Here is a 21,624-nt window from a genome sequence, read left to right on the forward strand (position 1 = left end):
CGGACATTTTACATTTTATTCATATTCAGATCGTCCCTCTCTTCAATTAAAGCATGGAGAATTAATTTAAAAAGCATCAAAAGTCAACTATGAGAAATTCTATTACATTTCCACTTTTCTTAATTTGAATCTGAAGGTACACAAATGAACTGAGATGGTAAGTCTTAAAACTTGACAAATTCCTTTTGGAGGATTCAGCTGTCTCTGTGCATACCCCTTGAGGTGCCCCGGGCCATAAATCACTTAAGTTGTTCTTCAATCAGAAAATAGACAGAGAAAAGAAAATAAAGGATTTAAACGTTATTTTTGCATCAACAGCAAAAGATGACATGATTTACGTGGCTACTAGTCAAACTTCTGCATACTGATAAAATGCTCAGAAAGTATCACTCTAAGCACACTTGCTTTGGTCTGTTTCTTCAGGGATCAACCAGCATGAGAATTCCACGTTTTCATAACAAAAGTGTAATTCTACCCAAGAAATCCTGTAATTGCTAGAAATGTTTAAAACCACCAACACAAAAATATAGCTGTTTAATACCTAGATAAAAATATATATTAGTTTAACTTTCACTGAACTAATCTTGCAGGCCAAGTTACAATTTGCCCTTCTTTAATTCCAAAAAATCCCTTTACTTTGGGGATCTACCAACTGTAAGATGACCAGATCTTCATAAAATATTCACTAACTAGTGAAACTACATATACAATCCTGAGAGTGAAATACCTGTATCAGCCTCATGTTCTTTATTTTCATCTGTTAGGGGATTATCATGAAGCTTCAAATATATCTCTATGGCAATTCGTGCAGCCTTGAAGTAAAACGGATGTTGTCGAAGTACATCTTCTAGTTTTAACAAGTCCACATAAGACCTAAGCGTAATCTTCCTCATACAGTAAGTGTGGAAGTCAAACTGGTCATCTGTGATTTCTACAAAATGCTAACACAACAGGACATTATTTAGCAAGCATCTGCAAATGGAAATAAATCTTCATTTATTTATACATTTTTAAAAAAATTAATGTACAACTGAAAGAAAACAAAATTAAGTCATAATAATAATAATAATAAAAGCACAGAAATTACCGTAGGTGAGAACCAAGATTTACCCAAACCACAACTTCTTTCACAGTAACCACTCTGACAATTTGCAGTTTATGGAAAAAGGTTCTACCCTTGTTGTTATATTTAAATAGTACTTGATTTTTTTTCTTCTATGAACTTGTCTAACTTTTTTAGTTAATACCTCCAGACTTCCATAAAATATTGCAGAAACAAATTCCACCTTTTAATCACATGTGGTGTGAGAAAGTACTTATTTTTGTTTAAGATCAGCTGCCTCATTGTCACCTGATGTCCCTTTGTTTTTGTTTGTGAAATAGTGAGAAGTCCTTCCCCTCTTCAACTTCTCCATATGTTTATTATCACATACAACTTTTTCCTAATCTTAACTCAGTTGTTGCTTGTCAAAGCTGGGGATAAAATAGTATGAAAAGCTAATCACACTCTCTTAATGGGGAAGTTATTCCATAGTTCATTTTTTAAGGAGGTGACAGAAACTAAAGTATGATATTCAAATGTAAACAGTATCATGAATTTACATAGCGACAGGAAAATATTTTCTGTTTTATTCTTTAGTCTCTTCATAATTCCCACCATGGTTTGCTTTTTTGACTGCTACGCTGACATGATGGCTTTTGCAGCACTGTCTAGAGTAATTCCAAGACTTCTTTCCTGAGCGGCAATAACTCATGCTGGGCCCATTACTACTTACACATACGCAAAGGTTTTTGTCCTTCCCTCCCCAACTATGTTACTGAACGTAGCGTTTCAGATGTCATTTTATCACTCTATTCCGAGAGCCTTCTCCGCAACTTCCTGCGGCCACTTTTTTTAATCACTTTACATTATCAGTTAATGTTGTCCTCACACTATTCACCACCTTCTTCCGATGATTTATCAATATATTAAACAATGGATAACATATAGAGATGGCTATGCAATCTATGGTAAACACCTTTTCTTATGAAAACTGATTATTTGCTTCTACTCTGTTTCCCAGCCACCAACCAGCTCTGAAATCCATGAAATCAATTTCTCCTCTCTTTTTAAGATAGCTTAGTCCTTTTAAAATATGAAGGATCACATCAAAAGTGTTTCTGAAATCCAGAACAGATTTTAATCGGCTAGACTACCTTAAGCGTATCTGGCACATCTAAAACATTCAATAGGCAATGCTGCTTCTTACAAAAGCTTTGTTGATGTTTTCTGAATGCAAGGTATGTGTCCATCTTTACTACACCTTCAGTTAACCCAATTGATGAATGTAGTGACTTTCCTCCTTAGATGCCATTCTCAAAATTGTTTCTAAGTCAGGACTACATTTGTTACCTTCTTCTGGTATCCAGGGTGATTTACATTACAAGAGTAGCAGTTTCCTAATCAAGTTTCTTTACAGAACTGGGGTGAACAGAATGTTAAGTCTCCTTAAGTTCCTCCATTTGCAAAAAGCTATAGGGTTTTGTTTTTTATTTTTTTTTTTTTTTTTAGTACTCCCTTTTGAACACTTCCTTTACATTTCAACTATCTTGTCTTGTTTCCGGCTCCTAACGTTTCGAAATTTTTTTAAATTATTTTTTAGGAAGTTGTAAATCCAAACATTTAGCTTACCTTATTATGGATCTACATTTAACGTGCAAATGTTCTCTTTTCCCCTTTCTGGATACAATTTCTACTTTAAGAAGTGCTTATATTTCTAATAGTTGCTTTTTATCTATAGCTTTTTCTTTTTTCTAAAGGGAGAGGATCTTTTCTAGTTTTTTAAATAGGTTTTTAAATTTATTCTATTAAGACACTATACTTAAAAAGACAATAACCAAGATGTCTTGTTTTTTGTTTTTGTATTTTTAAGGCTATTGTCAGTGGAGCAATCATCTTTTTTGGACTTAAAAGTACACACACTTTTTATTTTTACCCAAATATGTTTTGACATACTCCGCCTAAAATAAGACTTTCCTACAAATATTCTGTTCTTTCCTGTATCTTCAAAATACTCCATACAACCTCTTTCCAATAAATATTCTACATTTTTTTTTAATGAGAAAATATAGTTTAATCAATCCCCCAGTATTCAACAGGAAAGAATCTCTGCAGGAAGTATACTTATGAGCCTACTGTTCAAAAAGGGAGTATAACAGCATAGTACACTTAAGCAAGCATTTCCAGCCTAGGTAGTTTAACTAGATACATACTCTCTCAATTTCATGGCATTTCTTAAGTGCTTCTCCAAATTTATTCATTGCCTTGTAAGCTTGTGCACATTCCGTCTGAAACCACATGCACTGCATTTCATTCAAGTTCTCTACCGCCGAGGTTCCCTCCTGAAAGGAAAAAGCGTTATGAAAAATATATCTCATTCAACTTGTTAAGTGCTATTTCTTGCATCTCACTCTAGTTAAAAGCACACATAAAAAAGCCATCAAAAATGTTAAATTTCAAAACTGTATTCCTGCATGTTAGAAATTATGATTAAAGTTATTCCTTAATATGACTCTTTCATGCGTTTGTACTTTGACATGATCTTTATTTATGTAGAAACTTCAGTGGAAATGTGAGACTTTTTCCTCCACCCAAAACACTACCTCAAGCGAAGGGGATTGGTTCATTAACCAGGGCTCCAAAGTGAAGAAAAACTTTCCTCTACGTTCAACTTTTGGGGAGTCGGAGATACACAACGAATAGCCAGGTGGTGACCATTTACCTGTGACATTCCCCTCATCTTTAAGACAGAAAAGGTATTCATTCAATGTTTTTTAAAATTATGTACAATATATAATACTTTTCAGCACGAAGACAAATGGCAGAAAAGGTCTAACATGTGGCATGACACTGACACCTGCAGGAATTTTTACTGAAACTGCCACTTGTTTCTTCCAGAAACTTGCTGATTGAGTTAAGCCTGAAAGCAATTGACAGTAGTAATCGGTTGTTATTTCCTACACGATCGGCACTACAGAGCAGGGGACACCGAAGCTGGTTTGCTGGCTGTAGAGCAATAGTGAGAGCAGGTAACTTCTGTTCCCATTTCAGGCTCTGGAAACCACCTGGTGGAGGATGCTTTGTAATGTCCCCTCAACCCGACTAGAAGATCTTTTGATTCTTCCTTAACCAAGACAAAGGTGCAGACAGGTCCAAAATTTGTTAGGTGTCCTTTTCCAAAATGATCCTTTTAAAGAAGGCAAGTCACTGACATTTAATACCAAAAAGCTTATGATCGATCCCAACTGTTTGTTGCCACTGGGACATATAAATGATATTGCCAGTACTCAAAGACTACCATTTGCCAAATATTCTAGAAAGACTACACATTGAGCTGTGTTGTTTTCACTTATGAAAAATAACAAGTGAGATCAATAATCCTTATTAAAAAAAACCTAAGCTATGAGACTATGAAACCAGTAAGAACAGGTTACTGCAGAGAAGACAAAAACTGGTGTCTCAAATGAAAAAGTTTGCATAATGCAAAATTATGCTAGTTAACTGGTCATGGATAAGCAGCAACAGGAGAGAAAAAAAAAGATAAAATCTGAAGCTCCCCTTCATCACTATTAAACACGGCCTTGGGGGTTGTCTTCTTCACAAAAGGATGTCTTCTTGGGAAACCTTTCATCTGCTAGCCACACAGAAATTCTATTATAAGTCTGAATACTCTAACTTAACATAATTTTGAACAAAAATGGGAGATATGGGCAACTTTATCAGATGCTTTAAGGGCCCTAGAGAATCAATACTGGCTCCCAAGAATCCTCATAAAATTATTTTTTCCAAGTACTTATTTCTGGGAAGGTCATACTGTATTTTTCCTACCTAGAAGAGAGATCAAATCCAAGTTTTAATGTTGAGTTTCCACTTAAGACTATGGAATTATGCTTAGCAAAGAGTAATTCTAACCCACCTATTGTCTATTGTTAGTGAAGCAAGCAACCATAGCTGCCCTGAAACAGAACTAAAAGATCATAAAAGTTAGATGATAGTTAATATGAACAAAGTATTCCACAGAGGATAAGGCCTACATATTATTCAAAAGAGCTATAAATTAAACACAACCAACCCTCGTAAACTTAGAACACATTTCTTCTGCTTCTTTAATGAAGTTTGCTTTCAACATATATTTTGCACATTTGGAGTTGATAAATCTGTCTGCTGTGTCCAAAGCCTGAGCCTCATCCATCCACCTTGCAGCTTCTTTAATATTCCCAGCATGCTTAAAGAGAAAGAGATTTAAATTTAAAGCTCAATAATTATAAACACACATATTCTATCCACTGACTGTTCAATATCATAAGTAATTTTTTTCAGACTTTTTTATAATTAGCTCTTTTTAGGAAAACAAAAGATCTTTAAAGAATAAAAGCAAAATAATTACTTTTTTCCATTATGAAGTTACACGTCTTTTATCACTAGAAAATCTTCCTGAAAACACCTAACAGACACTTTGGTTAATCCACTCTGATAAAATACAGTAGTGGATTTGAGAAATTGTTTTTGAATCTTAAAACAAACACCCATGCAAGAATGGGTATTTAAAAATATTAATTCATTAGTGTGATTATTAATGCTTAAATAAATTGTGAATCGATGATGCACATTTTGCAGTATACTTTTCCTTTATTCACTTAAAAATCTTTGCATGGCCTTATTCACACACACTAAAGCAAACAAACAACTCCAACGACCACTTATCTGGAAAAGCACAAAAATTCATGAAACCTTCCCTTGGATTCTACATGTGTCCTGCTCAAGCAAAACTTAACATTTTAATGTTCATGACAAAATCAGTACTGGAAAGCATAAGCAGTAGTAAAGATCTTCTGGCATAAATAATCTCTGGTCACTAAGAATGAGCGAAACAAACTTACCTTATAGATTTTTGCCTTCACAAGGAAGAGTTCTATCAAAGTGGGAGTACTTTCTATAGCAGCATTTATATATTCTAGAGCCAGGGATGGCTGTCCAATTTTATCATAATGTTGAGCCAAGTAGTACTGGACCCAGAGTAAAGTGGTTGGAGGTTCTTCTTTACCATCATCTGGAGGGAGAAAAATAATGGCATTTTTTCCTCCACATTTGGTTTATTCAAGCGGCATGCCACAAGAAAAATCCTATAAATACAGCCACTGAAGTTAACTCAGTCTCTACGTAAGGCTGCAGCACAAAACCTGGACGTGCTTCTGAATTCTCAGGTCCAGGTAAGCATCAACCCCATGTTTTGCAAGAACTGAGCACCTACTGTACTTCTCCTGTATCCTGATTTTCAGGGAAAGAAAACATGGGCTGATGGGTCAGCAGGGAGTTGCAACATGTTCCAGCTTGTCACCTAATCTGGGCAGCCAAAGGTGTAGGACTTCAGTGCATGATGTAGAGCATACATGCCCTACAGTACAGGTATATCCTGATACATCTGACATCCATGAAACATTTATTCCATTCAAGTGTTGGCAGCTTTTTATTCAATATTGTTTTGGATCAAGGGCGTAGCAGGGAGTCCTACTAAATGCAAGTGCCACACAGTAACAAGGCAAGCCTTCCAGTACATTCGAGATTTGTTTCCAACCAAGAAATTTGAGTATTTTTCAAAACAAACAAACAAACAAAAAAAACCCCAAAACACTCCCTTTCTTTTCCAAACCTTTAAAAATATTTTCCATCTCTACCTTTGACAAATTGTCACTTTTCACCTAAACATATCTTTACGCTACATCTACAGGAAAAACTCCTCTATGCAAGTCTGTGTTGAAAGTTACAGAACTTTACTTGAAATCCAAAGTACTGAAGTCTTAAAAGTTACGTTCGCTGTTTAATTATGACCATGATGTATGGCACCTTGTAGGAAAAAAAAGTGGTGATGGTGGGGAGAGTGCAAGTCCTCCCAAAAGGTTCTGTTTTTTCAGCTTATGATATAAATTAACTATGCAATTATATGTGCTTGGCTGCTTATTTTAAGGTAGTGGAAAACTGTTTATTTGAATAGAATTTACCGTCAGCAAAGCAAATAGTGAATTAAACTGAAATCACAGCAACCCATTTCCTTAAATTAGGAAAGCATGGATGTGTTTGAACGGCTTGGAAAAAATTTAAACAGGTATTGCATAGTTATATTGTAGATTACAGCATTAAATTCAAGGGAAAAAGTTTAACAGGTAACTTGGATGACATAAAGAAGCATCACATTAATGTTTCTGCAAAGAGAAAAATAGTTGTCAATTTAAGTGAAAATGTGCTTAATAATTAGGATAAATCTGAAAAAAATTAATGTACGAAGTAATTTGTGCTATCTTAATTATTACACTTGTGATCACCTTACAAAATTTTATGATCACCTTTCATTGAGATTTTATGCAGTAATTTTTTTAAAAAAAAGAATTTGTTACAAAATGGTTGGGCAAACGTGTAAAAAATATTGTAAAACCCCAAAGAAGAAACTATGAGGGCTAGATTCAATCTATGTAGAATCATACCACAAAACAGAATAGCTGTCAACCAAAAACACGGAAAACAGTACTTTTAATTCTCAAAGACAAACAAAAACCCTCAAAAATTCAAACCAAGAAAACTTGAAGATTGTACTATCATACCGAACTAGTATTAATTCTTTTTGTTTCATACATTTGCAAATAAACATTACATAACTCTCACATTTTGCAGTTTCCTGGAGAATGATAAACTTAAGTCTTGAAATAGAACTCTTGGACTCAAACCTGCAAAGAAATGATTACTTTTCTGTATCCAGTAAAACACTTAAAACAAGTGAGTGGATTTTGAGTACACACATCATATGGATTACAGCTGTGCTATTTTAAGCCAATGTGGTTTGGTTCTGTGTTTTCAGAACCTCTGAAATGCCCTCTGATTCCCACCTCTGAATGGTCACATATTGCTCATACCAGGCAATATTTCCATAAAATATTGCATTCTTAGCACTCACCATTTGGGTTAAATAACCTGCAGCTTCTTAGAGAGGTTTCATAACCTACCACAAGCTCTTCTATAATTGCCACCTGTATGTGCAAGGCAACACAAGACAAAAAAAAAAACATATAAATAAGATGGCATTTCACTTTAATTTGAACTATTTGGTGTAACCTAAACTAGCTGTTCTTGGTAAAAGGCTTTAGCTATATTCTAAATTGCAACACATACATATGGGAATGCACTCAATCTCACCTCTTTTAAACTAATTTAGAGAAAGCTCTATGTTAATACTCAAGCAGCTTAAATTTTTCTAATTTTGTTTTTTACACTAACTTGGCACAAGGGTATGTATGCTTGTATTTGATTTTTCTAGATAAGCTAGGTCGTAATATACAACAGCGCTGACAGAGGACACTGAAGAGAAAGGTTACTTTCACCTCTAATGCGTAACAGCTATGAGAGAAATTATGTAAAAAGCTGAACAATATAGATTTTCCTACCTTCTCCTTGTCTTTGTACAATGACCTCAAAGTATTGAAGACTGGTGGACAACCTTTGCTGAAATTCATCCTTAGGAACTTGTCCAGACATTCCTTAAACTTTTCACCTTGAGAAGAAAAAGACCTGTTGATTTTGTTTTACCACACATTACTTATCAATTCTAGACTGCTGATGCTGTCAAAACAATTATCTAAGAAAAGAATGAGTGTTGATCACTACCTGCTTGTCAAAAATGTGCTTACCTGACAAAAAATTTAATGGCAGTCTTCTTGGAACTAGTCCTTTCGGGTATTTAGTCCAGGCCTCTTCATAGATCTTTAGCCTCTCCAACATATCGGCTGGAATAGAAACATACAGTTTACTTTTTCCTTCCTTGTTGGAAGAAAATATGTGTGTGTGTAGGGGAGAAGATATGTGAAATAATTACATCCAGTTAAAAAAAAGGTCAGAATGCATTGCAACTAACTGCAGCATACTTCCTAAAGAACATTAATTTGCATTATGTTTTTTGAAGTTGCACCAATGAACGATTTCAGGTATTCAATGTCTAAGTTGTTCTTCCAACAGTAGCTATGACCACAATTTTCTTATATAAAAAAAGGGGATGTGTGGATGAACTTCTGTCTCAATGTTGTGCTAAACTCTTGAACAAAGAATTTTTCAGGAGAACTAAACTTTTGTCCAAAACCTGTGTTTTAAGATGACAAAGAGCAAAAGAAAAATTCTAAATTAAAATTATGTCCTAAGAAATTTTGTTCTTTAAGCCATGCACAATGAGATTACTGCACTTTTGTTCTGGTTTTAAATAAGAGATGGTAAAAACAATATAAGAAATAATTCAAGGCTTCCTGAAAAAGATACACAGACTGTAACTAAAACTCAGAACTTAAATGGAAATTTCTTTAAGTAGCTTTAAATAAATTCAACAGATTTCAATACATACAAAGTGCCATTTGTGCAGAGGTAGCTTGCTTACAATATATCAAATCATTACCTGGTTTAAGTGCCTTTTCTAGGCCTTTGTAATAGGCCCAGTTTTCAGGATTCCTTTCTTGCAATCCTTTGTAGACTTCAGCTGCTTCTTCAAGCCTGCCAAGTTGGAGCAGAAGTTCTCCTGTGTAAAATCCAAGAAGTTTAAAATTAAAGAAACAGGAGAATAAAACCACATATTAATCACTACAGTAAAAATTAGATAATCCTCAACTTCATGCAGATTCTAACTTCTTAGAAACAAATCATCACTGTGGCATCACAAACTAGCTGACAGATACGCTTTTACTTTGAAAATAGATGCATTTACAATAGTTTTTCATAACTCAGACAATAACTCTGTAAAACCTGCTTGAAAAATTTAATGTTAAAAGTAATATGCATACACTTACTGAATATCACTTACTGAAGTGACTGGTTACTTTAAGTGCAGTTTTTACTACAGAAGGCAATTAAAAGGAGTACATGGTATTTCATGTATAAAGCATCTTGAAAATCAAATTGAAATTGCCGAGCTGCAAATTAAAAATGGTTCTTCAGTCTGGTATTTCATAAAACTGACTTAATGTTTTAAATCAAGCTATCAATCTGATTAATGAACTCTCAGAACTGAGCAAGCACATTTGCTTTTAATCATACTTGGTTAAAAGACATGACGGTTAAAAGTAAAATTTGGATCTAACAACTGTATACAGCATCTACTGTTGTTAGCAATAGAAGTAAACTATACGTAAGAGGTCATACAGTGTCATTCTAGATTAAAATAGGACTTTCATGTCCTGTTTCAAGAAAAAAGTGCAAAAGTCAGTGTTATGGGTCTTCCTCTCTAAGCCACATAACTGGCATATGTAATTTTGTAAAAAGACACTGCTACCTACAAACAGGCCAGCTTTGGAACTACAGGCAACATCAAATGCCACGGAAAACATCAAATAGCACCCTCCATAATGACAGAATCTGCAATATAATCCTAAATTCTTCCCCTGAGATGGAAGTTTGGCTAATTTAAATCTAATGGTGACAACTACCAATACTATTTCCAGTGTTACTCAGTTGTATTTCATTCACAACAGCCTTTTTTGTGCATTTAAAATTCATAGATGATAATAGTCATTTATTAGCAGGCTTTTCTGTAATATGTGTAATAGCTAAGAGCTAATATCACAAGAACAGCGCTGAAAAAAATTGATCTGTAGTACCCTGTTGCAAGTGACCAGACTGTAAAAAGATTACTTCTAGTAATTTCTTCCAGCTGATACCAAAAAAGACTTATTATGTCCAAAATAACCACCCTCACACCAATTAGCATTTGTATGCAAATCAAGTTATCTAGTCATACCGAGCAACAGTGGTGAGTTGCCTGCAGTAATTGTCATTGAGGAAGCACCTGCATTCACACACCTGCCACACTGCTGCAGTGGCTCAGTTCCTAGGTTCTTGCAAGACCATGTGAGTACTGTTGACAGGACTAATGAGTAGGCTACAAAATCTACATGGATAATACTGTAGAGTTAAAAACCTTTTCTTTGCTTTAAGCAATCACCCCAATAGATTCTAGTGTGGGCCACTAACAAACCGTACCTCCAATAGGTAGGAAGTTTCACAAACAGTGACAGGACAGTGCAGGCATCAAGCAGGTGAGGAACACGGCATACTACTGAACAAGTGCATCTGTTAACGGAGATGCAAGGGCGAGCCTCTACCATTCTGCAGTTCTAGTTATGCAGTATAATTATATTGTTCTAATACTGTAATGTTATAATATTAGTAACACACACTTCTGCAATGTATGAAAACAGGTTCTTCAGCTGGGCAACCCAGTAGCAGTGAGTTAAAAGCTTCCTACTTAGCAGAAGATAATTTTGCTCCTTCAACAAGTGGTCCCTTTGGCTGAAATTCAGGATCTTCTGTCCTAAACAGTCAAAAGTAGCAGCAGAGCACATCCGTGCTTTGCTGATGCCTTATTTACCTGGGCAAGGAGTCTGACAAACACAAAAGAGTTGTATAGTCTTTTACAGGTAGTCTTTTACTACTGAGGAATTAAATAAATCTAAAACCAGAGCAAAGATGAAATTGCAAAAGGAAAAAGCTGACAATACAGGTATTCCATTGTATATCATGCATTTAGCTGATTTGGAAAAAAAAAAAAGTTTTATTTGGAGTGTCTTAGCTTAGGCAAAGAACCATCAGGCAGTTCTATCATCTTTGTTATTTCTGAACTTGGACAACAAAAAAGGACTACTTTATTTTGCTTTGATACACATTCTTGTCTTGATCACACAAGATAAAGACAGAAAACACTAAAAGGATGCTTAAAATTCAGAAGTCTCCAAGCTCTTTTAAACAAATTTTAGCTTCTTAAAGATACAAGTGATCTTCATAGTAAGGTATAAATTGACATTAAGTAACACAGTGAAAAAATATTATACTCCTAAAATTACTTTATCTATGATATTCAGAAACATGCACGTATACAAAATAATACTACCTTCCAGAAGCAATTACCTTTAGTTTCTTCCACAGCCAATTTATCACAGATCTGCTTTTCATAGGTACAAAGATGCTCCAAAGCTTCTTTATATAGTCCTGCCTCCCGGAGGACTTGATTTTGATACAGAAGCAGTTCACTGTACTCATAGTCCACTTTATCAGGTGATGTCTGTGTAAGAAAGCAGACACATGAGAAAGTTCATCCTTCTAGAACACACCTGGAACTTAATTAATTTGATTAAAGAAAATGCATAAAGTCTTCACATCAAAAAGGAAAGTAGTGTTTTCTCTTTGGCTTAAGCAGAAGTTCATAGAGGAATTCCACGTTTTCCTATTACCTGCTGTGTCTTCCTAAATTCCTCTAAGATTTTTGCTGCCATTTCATAATCTTCCAGCAGATGGTAAGCAATAGCATAACCAATCCACGACGCTCGCTGTGCAGGTCGGAGCTGAAGCAACTGGTATCTTGTTTCCTGCAAAAGAGTAGCTACTAATTTTCCTGATTCAATTCTGATGATCTGCAGAATTTACTAAACAATACTGTCCTCTGTATTCAAATATTTACGGAATGTCACTAACAATTAGTTTTAGGTATATAGCTATATTATATGTAACCAAGAGGAAGTATAAACTTTTTCTTGTACTTTCTGATTAAAAATAAATACCCTCACACATACCATTTCCAAATGAAGACTGAGGAGTCAGACTAATTTATTAAAGTACCACATACATACTTTTCCTGTCCCACTGCTCATGAACAGAACGCAATTAAGGATTTTTGGTTTGAGCTGCAGGGACATTTACTATATATTGGTGCTTCAAATTCACTTTGGAAGCGTATTAAATCACTGCAAGTGTTTTGGGGAAAATTAAGTTATCTAAGTGTATCCCTATTCTTCAGCCAGAGAATAATTACAGATCTAAGATGCAATAGATTTGCTTGGAATCATGCTGTTTGAATCTGAGGGAAAGTTATGACTTGTTTTGTTACAGACTCCTGGAAAGCATCTCCAAGTAATTTAAAACTAAGGGAAAAAAAAGTTAGTACCTACTAAAAATCTTGAACAATTAGAAACAACAATTACCAAAGAACTAAACAAAGTAACATTGAGCAGTTTGGTTATAAAGCAGGAAGACCTCTCAAACTGTTATAAAATGGGAGAAAGTAGAAGGTAAAGTTAAGGCAAAGCTTACTCCAGGACTTGAGAGCAAATTTGCACTCTTCAAACTAGCATATGAGCAGTCAGGAATTACTGGCTTTAAAGCATTTTAACATTGAACACCTAATGTATTCTATAACCATGTGTTATTTCTATGCTTAATAATTACGTGTTGGTATTCAAATTTATCCAGAAGCCGTTATAACAAAGAGAATGCAGAGTCTGCCAGTGAACTTTAGAACCTATGCTAAATTATGGGATACTATGTCTCAGCAAGAGACGAGTCAACTAATATGTGACTAATATGAAAGAAGAGTGATTACAAAATACCCTAAACCAGCAATAAATTCACTGGGGACCTATTTTAGCTGATGATTCCACACAACTCCAAGAGCAAAACTTTTTTGGCATACTAACATTACCCCAGTTTGAAGAGGAAATAATTGATGAGAAACCAACCAATGTGTTTTAACAAACAACTTTCATAGACCAAGAAAAAACTGAAAAGATGAAAACCTGACAATAAATATTATCCAAAGTCCCTTTGGAAAAAATCTCAAATTTAGCAAGCTTTTTTTGCAGAGAAATGGAATACCTTGTTACATCAGCCTATATAAACTGAAAGACAGACAAGCTCTTAGGCACACAAATATAAGTAAGGAAAAACTAATCTTATTTTAAGTAAGTCTGTGTTTGAATTACAAATCCATAGGGTGACCACCGTCATCTTTCCCTGCATAGTTGGGCAAGAAATACAAAAAGATGATCTGATGATCTATAATAATTCTTTGGTCTACTCTTAAGTGAGCAGCAATGACTATCATAGATTCAAGATAAAGAGGGGTCTTGAGTATGAAGACAGAAGAAATATAAAAGGATATTTAGAAATTATAAACATGCAGCAACTAAGACTTAGCTTTAACCACAAAGACACTCAGCAATATGCACAGTAAACAGAAGTTACTACTTTTTAAGAAATAAAGGTAGCAGCAACTAGACATCAGTTTGCAATTCAAGGAAATGCAAAAAAACTAAATACATTGCGAGTAGCATAGAAGGCAGTAGAACGGCTGCATTGTTCTTTACAGAGGTACCACTGCCACGACACTACTGCTTCATAATGGCTTGTCCATGCTGAACATCTGATATTGCAAATACGGAAAAACCGAGACAAGTTCAAACGAAAGCAAATATAACTTGGCACTGCAGAAACGAGTACAAAAAGAGGTTTCAACCTAAATTACCAAATTGTGTTCAGTTTTACTCTAAAATAAACAGAAGAAAACAAGATAGTAATCTAAACATTTTGAGAGTTCTAAAATAAAGAAGGGGAACATTCGAGAGTTCTGATCCACAATCTTACAGGTCATAGGAAACGTAAGGAAATACTTGGAGCCAGTGGGCAGTACTGTCACTAACACCTGGACTGGCTGGGAAGTAAAACGTGTTGTCACACAGCACACTGTTTACTTTGTATTGTTACCCACTGCGAAGAGAAAAGTGGCGGCTACTAAGTTAGAGGTTTCCATGGGTAACCAGGAGGAGGAATATATGGCTCGAAGTGGTTAAAAAATGAAAAACAAACAAACAAACAAAAAAAAAAACCCAAAACAGAATAAAACCCAGCAACTCCCTTGCCTGATGATCAGTCGTCTTCAGAACATAACCTGGTAGCTACAGGAGCCTTTCAAGAGTGTAATAAGAGCTGGCAATATCTATAGCTGTATTTACAGCATTAAAAGAAAAGTGTCCTGGAGCAAACAATTCTGCACTGAAAAAATAAAGTCATTTAATATGCCATTAAACTTTTATACCTTACAAAAATTGGTCAGTAGTATGTCTGCCTTTAATAAGCTTTAACATAATAGTTTTACATAATAATAGTTTTAACACTTCAGGTTTCCTGATATAATTCTATATTTTTAAAGCTGCATGTAACAATTTGCAACCTTTGCTGTGATGTGAGAAATTGATAATAAATGTAGTATGTAGACTTACCCTGTAACCTTCAAGATCCCTCATTTGAATCTGTAGCAGAGAAAGATCTCTCAAAATTTGAAGATTGTCTTTATCCCATTTCAGTGCATTTCTATAACATTTGATAGCTTCATCATACTTCTTGTCTGACCTCTGAAGAAGGCCATACACATGCCAACCTGGAAAACTCTGTTAAGGATACTACTAAATTTGAGTAGGGAGAAAACAGATCCAATGTAGCAGTGACATAACAGTTGGTAAAACCTCTTAACCAGTTTATAAGCAGACAATAACATTACTATAATCATTAGAGTTCTTTTGTTCAGCCAAACAAACAGATTGCTAACTGAAGATACAGATCTATTCACCAGTTAGGTACATAGGACGCATATAATTAACTACAAATTCTACTTCCCTATATGGGGAGGGGGGTGAGAAACCAAGTAGTAGCATCTCTAAGACGACTATCAGGACTGCATAAAATGTTTTTGAATAAGGGCTTACATTAGACAACTGGAGTAGATGCATTTCCAGTATATTACAAGTTCTTATGAATGTCACTGCAGCTACTAACATTTTTAAAGCAAACCAAATGCACTTAGTTCTAGTTGGGCCCACTATAAATTCTGAAATTTAGAGTTACAGTTTAATGATTTAAAAAAAAAAACATAATACATGCCAGAGTATTTGAATTAACTGTGACTGCAAGAATAGCTGCAAAACATCTGCCCTTTGGACAGTTTAGACAAAATATTGCTATGTATTAGACGTAAAATTTAAGATTCCGAACTCCCAGTTTGAAGACTACTGCTACAGGGTCTTGCTGCTATTCTATAAATTAAGTAATTACAGAAAGATAAAACAACAACAAATAAAAAACAAAACATACATCTTCTCCCCGACACACAAACCCCTCTCTTTTCCCATTCATAAATGATCGTCATATTTCAAAAAGGATACAGACATGACTCTTTAAGTCATTCCTTAAGCCTCTGCGCACAAGTTCATATGCTTCCTCTTTCTTCCCTAGACAGTTTAATGTTAGTCCTTTCATTGCCAAAGTTTCTAAACATTAGGATAAAGCAAATATAAGTTATTTGTTTTTATAACAGCTTTTAAGCTTTATATAACAACTTTAAAATCTGTAACTGCAATTTTATACTCAGTACTAAGCAGCATCAGGATCTGGCGTTCTTCTTTCACGAGCAAAGCTACACTTGGAGATTATTCACTTGTGTATCACACTCCACAATAAATTCAATGCAGTATTTATATCAAAAGTAAAGTAGAATTTTATTTTAAAGGTAGTAAAAATTATCTCATCTTCTCTATAGCCTTTGGGAGAGAAAGAAGGTTTACCATAAAAGAATATTATAATCAATCAAGCATTTATTCACAACACTCTTGAGCCCTCTACACATCTATTCACACCAATCCAGTTGGCAAAAAAGAAGTTTTTTCGACAGTGGAAAGAGTCTCAACTCCACAGTAAAAACAGGTTGAAAAGTCAGTGAGGAACAAACACCTTTTTCTTTTCTGCCCCCAAATTATTCCTTCGAAAACAAAGCAACAAGACAGCAAAGTTAATACACATGTGCTGTCGACTGCTCTTCCGTCTTGCACTTTCTCCTTCAGAAGAATTGAGACCCATTTCCCCTTAAAAGTGATTTAAGCAATCCAGATGTGTATCAAGAAACTTGCATCATATTGAAATGAATATTAAACATGCAGCTCATGATAGACTATGACAATCTATCGCTCTCAAATGCAAGTAAGATCTGACTTCAAAATTGCAAATTTTGTCAGCAATGACTGTTATCATGGTGTAGGTTTCTGGAAGTTCTTATTACTCCACCTTAAGACAATGTATTTTAAGGGCAAATGGTTAATAAAGCACTGTAAGTATTTACAAAATCTAAGTTATTTCTCTATCCTAAAGTGTATTGTAGGAAAATAGTGAGAAAATGCCATTTGAAAACTCACCTCCATGTTCTGCAAACTTTGGGTTAGAAAGGATCTGTTTACAGAACTTCAGCCCATTTCTATACTGCTTATGTTCATAACACCTCTGATGAAGAAGAACAAATAAGTTCATTCAGAAAACGTAGCATGAAACTTTTCCCCGCATCCCCATGTTAAGCATCAGTGAATCTTCAGAAAAATGCATTAACATTTTAACAAGTCTCTTTACTTCCTGTAATTAGAATTCTTCCTATCATTAGATTAAGCAATATATGGTAATGAGAGCCCGATTTCAAATGTATATCTGAAGACATATTACAACACAGCAATTTCTCAGGTAAAACATCATGGGAAGTGTAAACGTCTAAATACATTCAAGTTTTCTTTAACAAAAACTCTTGTTTAATAATGTATCTTGGTAAGCTTTCAACTCACTTTAGCTCAATTATCTTCTGCAAAAAGACCATGAGAAACTCCAAAACACATACAGGCAAGAAGATCAGAACTGAGTTTATACCATCTCTGAAAGCAACTTCTTTTATCAGCTTCAACACGACACGTACCACATATGCATCCACACTTTCAAAGTTGGTGCGCACTACCATTACTTCACCATATACACACATTTATGATGCAAAAATCTCTACTACTGTTAATACTACAGTAACTCTACAATGCGCTCCCCTCCTATGAATTACTACGCAGTATACTATGACATTTCAAAGCTTGAATCCAGTGGTACATTCAAAAGATTACCAGTGCCAGAATTACCCATTCCTTTATGAGGCTAGAAGTGTTCACTGCAGCAGGTCTGCCCGTAAGCAGTACTAACCTAATCATTCGAACTACATGAATTGAGACAGTTTAATTACAGACTACTCTCTAATTTACAGGTAAAGTGCTTGGTAAGCAGGAGCCTGAGAACCCTCAAAAGAGTTAACCTCCCCTCTGCCAAAGCAGAAAGGAGCTCTCTGCAAGACAATAATCAAGTCCTGCAGTGTCAATGTCTGTAATTATCTTACAAGCCAACATCAACAAGTGTATATTAGGTCTATATAATACAGGTTTATATAATAATAATAATAAATTACTTTTGCAGAAAATTTTCAGGACAACAGGTATCCACAAAATGACAGCTAAAATTAGAAAATCACGGTTGGCAAGTTCTACCGGTATTCCACCATTTTCTGAACAAATCTAAATTTTTTGAAACAATTTTATTCAGATCAAGAACTGTTTTTATGTTATTCACCTGATTTTTCACAACATTGTTATGCTTGTTGCTGTTCTGAAGTGATTTAGGACTTCTACCCTATGCTGTTTGAAATTTCTTAAGATTGAACAAACAGTGAATGAGTGAGAAACATGGCAGTGATTTTGTGGCAATAATTACTCTGGCAGTATCTCCTGAGCTAAGCCATCCAGGTCTGCCCAGCTGAACAACTTGCTGAAAATCTGCTGGAGACAGAACTGGTGCTGTTCTCTCTGCACTCCTCTCCAGAACTGTATCACTACATTTCATTACTCTCACTCAATACTTCACTTCTGGCCTGAAAAAAGATTTCATAGTATTTAAGGGAATAAACAGGCACTACAAGCTCAGTGTATGTTTAATAACATGCTTCACAGGGTTTGGGTTTTTTTTCATTGCCAAGAATTAAATCACTACAAATTGCTAGTGGTTTTATTGTCACAGATATCTGCCCACAGTGCAGCTGACTAAATCCAAAATCTACATCGATCCAACAAACATTAACTGATCAAGTCTGCCAGACACCTGAGCTCTTGATGAGCATCGAGAGGTCCTGAAACAGAACTCCATGTACATTAGGATCATAGGCAGTAATCACCGCTCATCAAAATATTACACAAATGAGTAAAACAAAAGCAAATTTCAAATCTTCCAATTATTTCTCTTAATCTATGATATTTTCTACAGCTTCTTCCTAATAATAGGTACTCTAACATGAATAGAATAAATTTCCTGAACTCTACTACTTTGATCTGAAAAAATTAAAGAACTCTATATAGCAGGTGTGTTCGCTTGTTAAGTTCTGAACTTCTCAAGAGTCAAAACTCCAGTATCACTTGCCTTTGGCATCACTGATTTGTAATCTCCGTCATTCCACACAGACACTGAAAACGTGAAAAAACCCACATTATCTACAAAGATCCTTTCATTAGGCAAGAGCATTTTTTTCTGGAATTGGGATTTTTTTTTAAAGTTTAAAGTTGATTTAAAATATATCCGAACTACTTTGTTCTTTCCCAGTAGCTCCTACATCTGTTTGTATATACAAGGGATTAACAGTTATTACTTTACCTACAGAAAACTCTAGAAAAAAGTGCTGTTTTAGCATACATTACTGTGTTTACAAATCAGCAGCATAGGCTTCTATAGTTCATGTACTCAGCATAATGAAAGACTTCCACATGGTCTCCTTCCTGTTAATCCAGTCCCTTCTTCACCAGTCCCTCCTGTTCTCATTTTCCCCATAATTAGACATCTTTGAATATACTTGATAAATGTGTTCTTTGTATATTATGTAACTTCTTGAACTATTTTACTAAGATATCATTATTACATAGATGAAAGCTTCTCCCCAGAAGAGGGCATTATTACTACCATTAAAAAAAAAATCTCTCATCTTTTGGAATTTGAAGATATTGAGGGGATTGGAAAGGAGGAAGAAGGGAGTTTTATGACTTAAGTTCTTTCCTCCATAGATCCACAAAGGCATAAGCAAAAATTCAGACAAAACAATTTCCTGTGAAGAGTACTGCCAAGTTAAGATAGCAGAGGGAATGTCCTACAGCCTTACAACATCATTTGTGGGTAGAAAGCTCATGGGAATACTCATGTGCAAGGCACATACATTCAGACGTTTGCATCTTCAGTTCCTATGTTACATTTCCTCACAATTCAAAACAGCCAACTTCGTATTTTATAATTTAATCTATAAGGTTTTTAGGATAGATGCAATGCCTTCAAAAATTAGTTATTTGCATGAAGTCATCACACTCAGAACTTTACACGGCTTTGAGAGCTGCACCTTGTTTTTAAAAGGACTAGTTAACCTTGCAAGACAGTTTCAAACTCTAAGGCAGCAGCTCCCTGAAGTGCAATTGGCTGGGCCTGCTGAAGAACACCATATGCAGCTGAGCAGGATGCAATCCCCTCTCCTCCCCTCCCAGGGTAATAAGGGAGCACTCAATTCTCTGCTCACACAGCTGCCTCACATGTACAGCGGAACAGGATTAGCCTGCAGTGAAAAGCATCTGCAACATTTTGGGGAAACTATTAGCAAAAAACCATTACATTGATAACACTAATTTCTGAAATGGGTTGCCTTCTGTTTGCCTTATGTATTTTACTGCTTAAATACAAAGATAAAAGTTGGAAGGCACAGCCTTCCTTAAACAGTGCCCTGATTTAAATGACTCTAGAAGTCAAAGGAAAAATATATTTCTAAGTTTCTCCTTTCTTATTTTGCAGTGCTTACCTGATGAGACTGAATATTTTTGACACACAAGTGAAGAGTGAGATTAACATCTGTTTATTTTCACTATTAATAAGGTCTGAAGTATATTGCAATACATCATAAAACTGAGTCTTTATTCCTCTAGAAATATGAGCAAACTGACTGTGAAATGATAGATTTGGATTTAATAAAACTGTAGAGGAATGCTTAGCAATTTACTTTTACCTTAGCCTCCTTTCTTTATGAAAGGCAATCACAATGCAAGATTGGCATACAACATGAACTTTTAAAACTAGTTTTATTCTTTTTCTTTGTTCATCCATTGCCTGTGCTAATCTTTAAGTAGAAGACAAAAGGAAGATGAAGTAATGCCATAAACACTAATTCATACACTTTAACTCACTTAAGCAAATGGTAAGACTTTTAAAGGTTTTATCTTACTATGATACGAATGCTGCAACTCGAGTGTAAGAGTAAAGAAATACTCATCTCTGGAAGACAGATCTATGGTAATTAGAATGGCATTCATAACAGAATCTTACTCATCCTAGTTTACTGATTCTGGATGCTGGACAGCTGACAGCAGTGTAAACCTGCCTAACAGCAGACAATTTTCAAGTCCTCCTAAGAGAACTGCAGCTCAGGATTCAAATGAAAAAAAAAAAAAAAAAGATGTTATGACAGTGCTTTAAAATGGTCTATCTACCTCAACTTAATCTATTTAATGTTGCTGTCGCATCATGAAAGGTGTTGGTTAGTTTTCAGTTTCTTTAAAAGCACAGATAAAAACACCAGTAAAACTTCAGAAGAGAGTGGAAAAAAGGCTATATGACTAAGTTACAATGTATTATTTTCTGGGTACTAAACGGAATCATACAGCTGAAACAAAAAGGGTGAAGACTTATAAGCATCACAAACAGGGACTCTACCCCCACACTCCATCCTGTCTCCTCCTCCTTTTTCTAAAAGGAAACCACAGAAGGCAAAGGGGAATAAGAAAAGATGCTCAGAGGGAGCTTTCAAAGCAAGAGGGATACAAAGAGGAAGGAATCACCATAAGGAAGCTCTCTCTGCCCTCAAAGATAGGATA

The 21,624-nt window shown here is 35.1% G+C and overlaps 1 protein-coding gene across 1 annotated transcript in view; it reads right to left on the reverse strand.

The window, feature by feature from the left end:
* Window positions 1-21,624, reverse strand: part of NAA15 (N-alpha-acetyltransferase 15, NatA auxiliary subunit) — a 43,704-nt gene that overhangs the window by 10,107 nt on the left and 11,973 nt on the right. The window contains exons 2-14 of the mRNA XM_062573960.1: window positions 17,074-17,158; window positions 16,051-16,155; window positions 15,112-15,269; window positions 12,292-12,426; window positions 11,969-12,122; window positions 9,468-9,587; window positions 8,716-8,811; window positions 8,473-8,579; window positions 7,986-8,058; window positions 5,920-6,089; window positions 5,112-5,264; window positions 3,253-3,381; window positions 728-941 (exon numbers count right to left, since the gene is read on the reverse strand). Of these exons, the coding sequence (XP_062429944.1) occupies window positions 728-941; window positions 3,253-3,381; window positions 5,112-5,264; window positions 5,920-6,089; window positions 7,986-8,058; window positions 8,473-8,579; window positions 8,716-8,811; window positions 9,468-9,587; window positions 11,969-12,122; window positions 12,292-12,426; window positions 15,112-15,269; window positions 16,051-16,155; window positions 17,074-17,158 (1,699 nt within the window). The remainder of the gene's footprint in view (window positions 1-727; window positions 942-3,252; window positions 3,382-5,111; window positions 5,265-5,919; window positions 6,090-7,985; window positions 8,059-8,472; window positions 8,580-8,715; window positions 8,812-9,467; window positions 9,588-11,968; window positions 12,123-12,291; window positions 12,427-15,111; window positions 15,270-16,050; window positions 16,156-17,073; window positions 17,159-21,624) is intronic.

The sequence above is a fragment of the Rhea pennata genome, chromosome 4 (assembly GCF_028389875.1).
Source record: "Rhea pennata isolate bPtePen1 chromosome 4, bPtePen1.pri, whole genome shotgun sequence".
Classification (NCBI taxonomy): domain Eukaryota; kingdom Metazoa; phylum Chordata; class Aves; order Rheiformes; family Rheidae; genus Rhea; species Rhea pennata.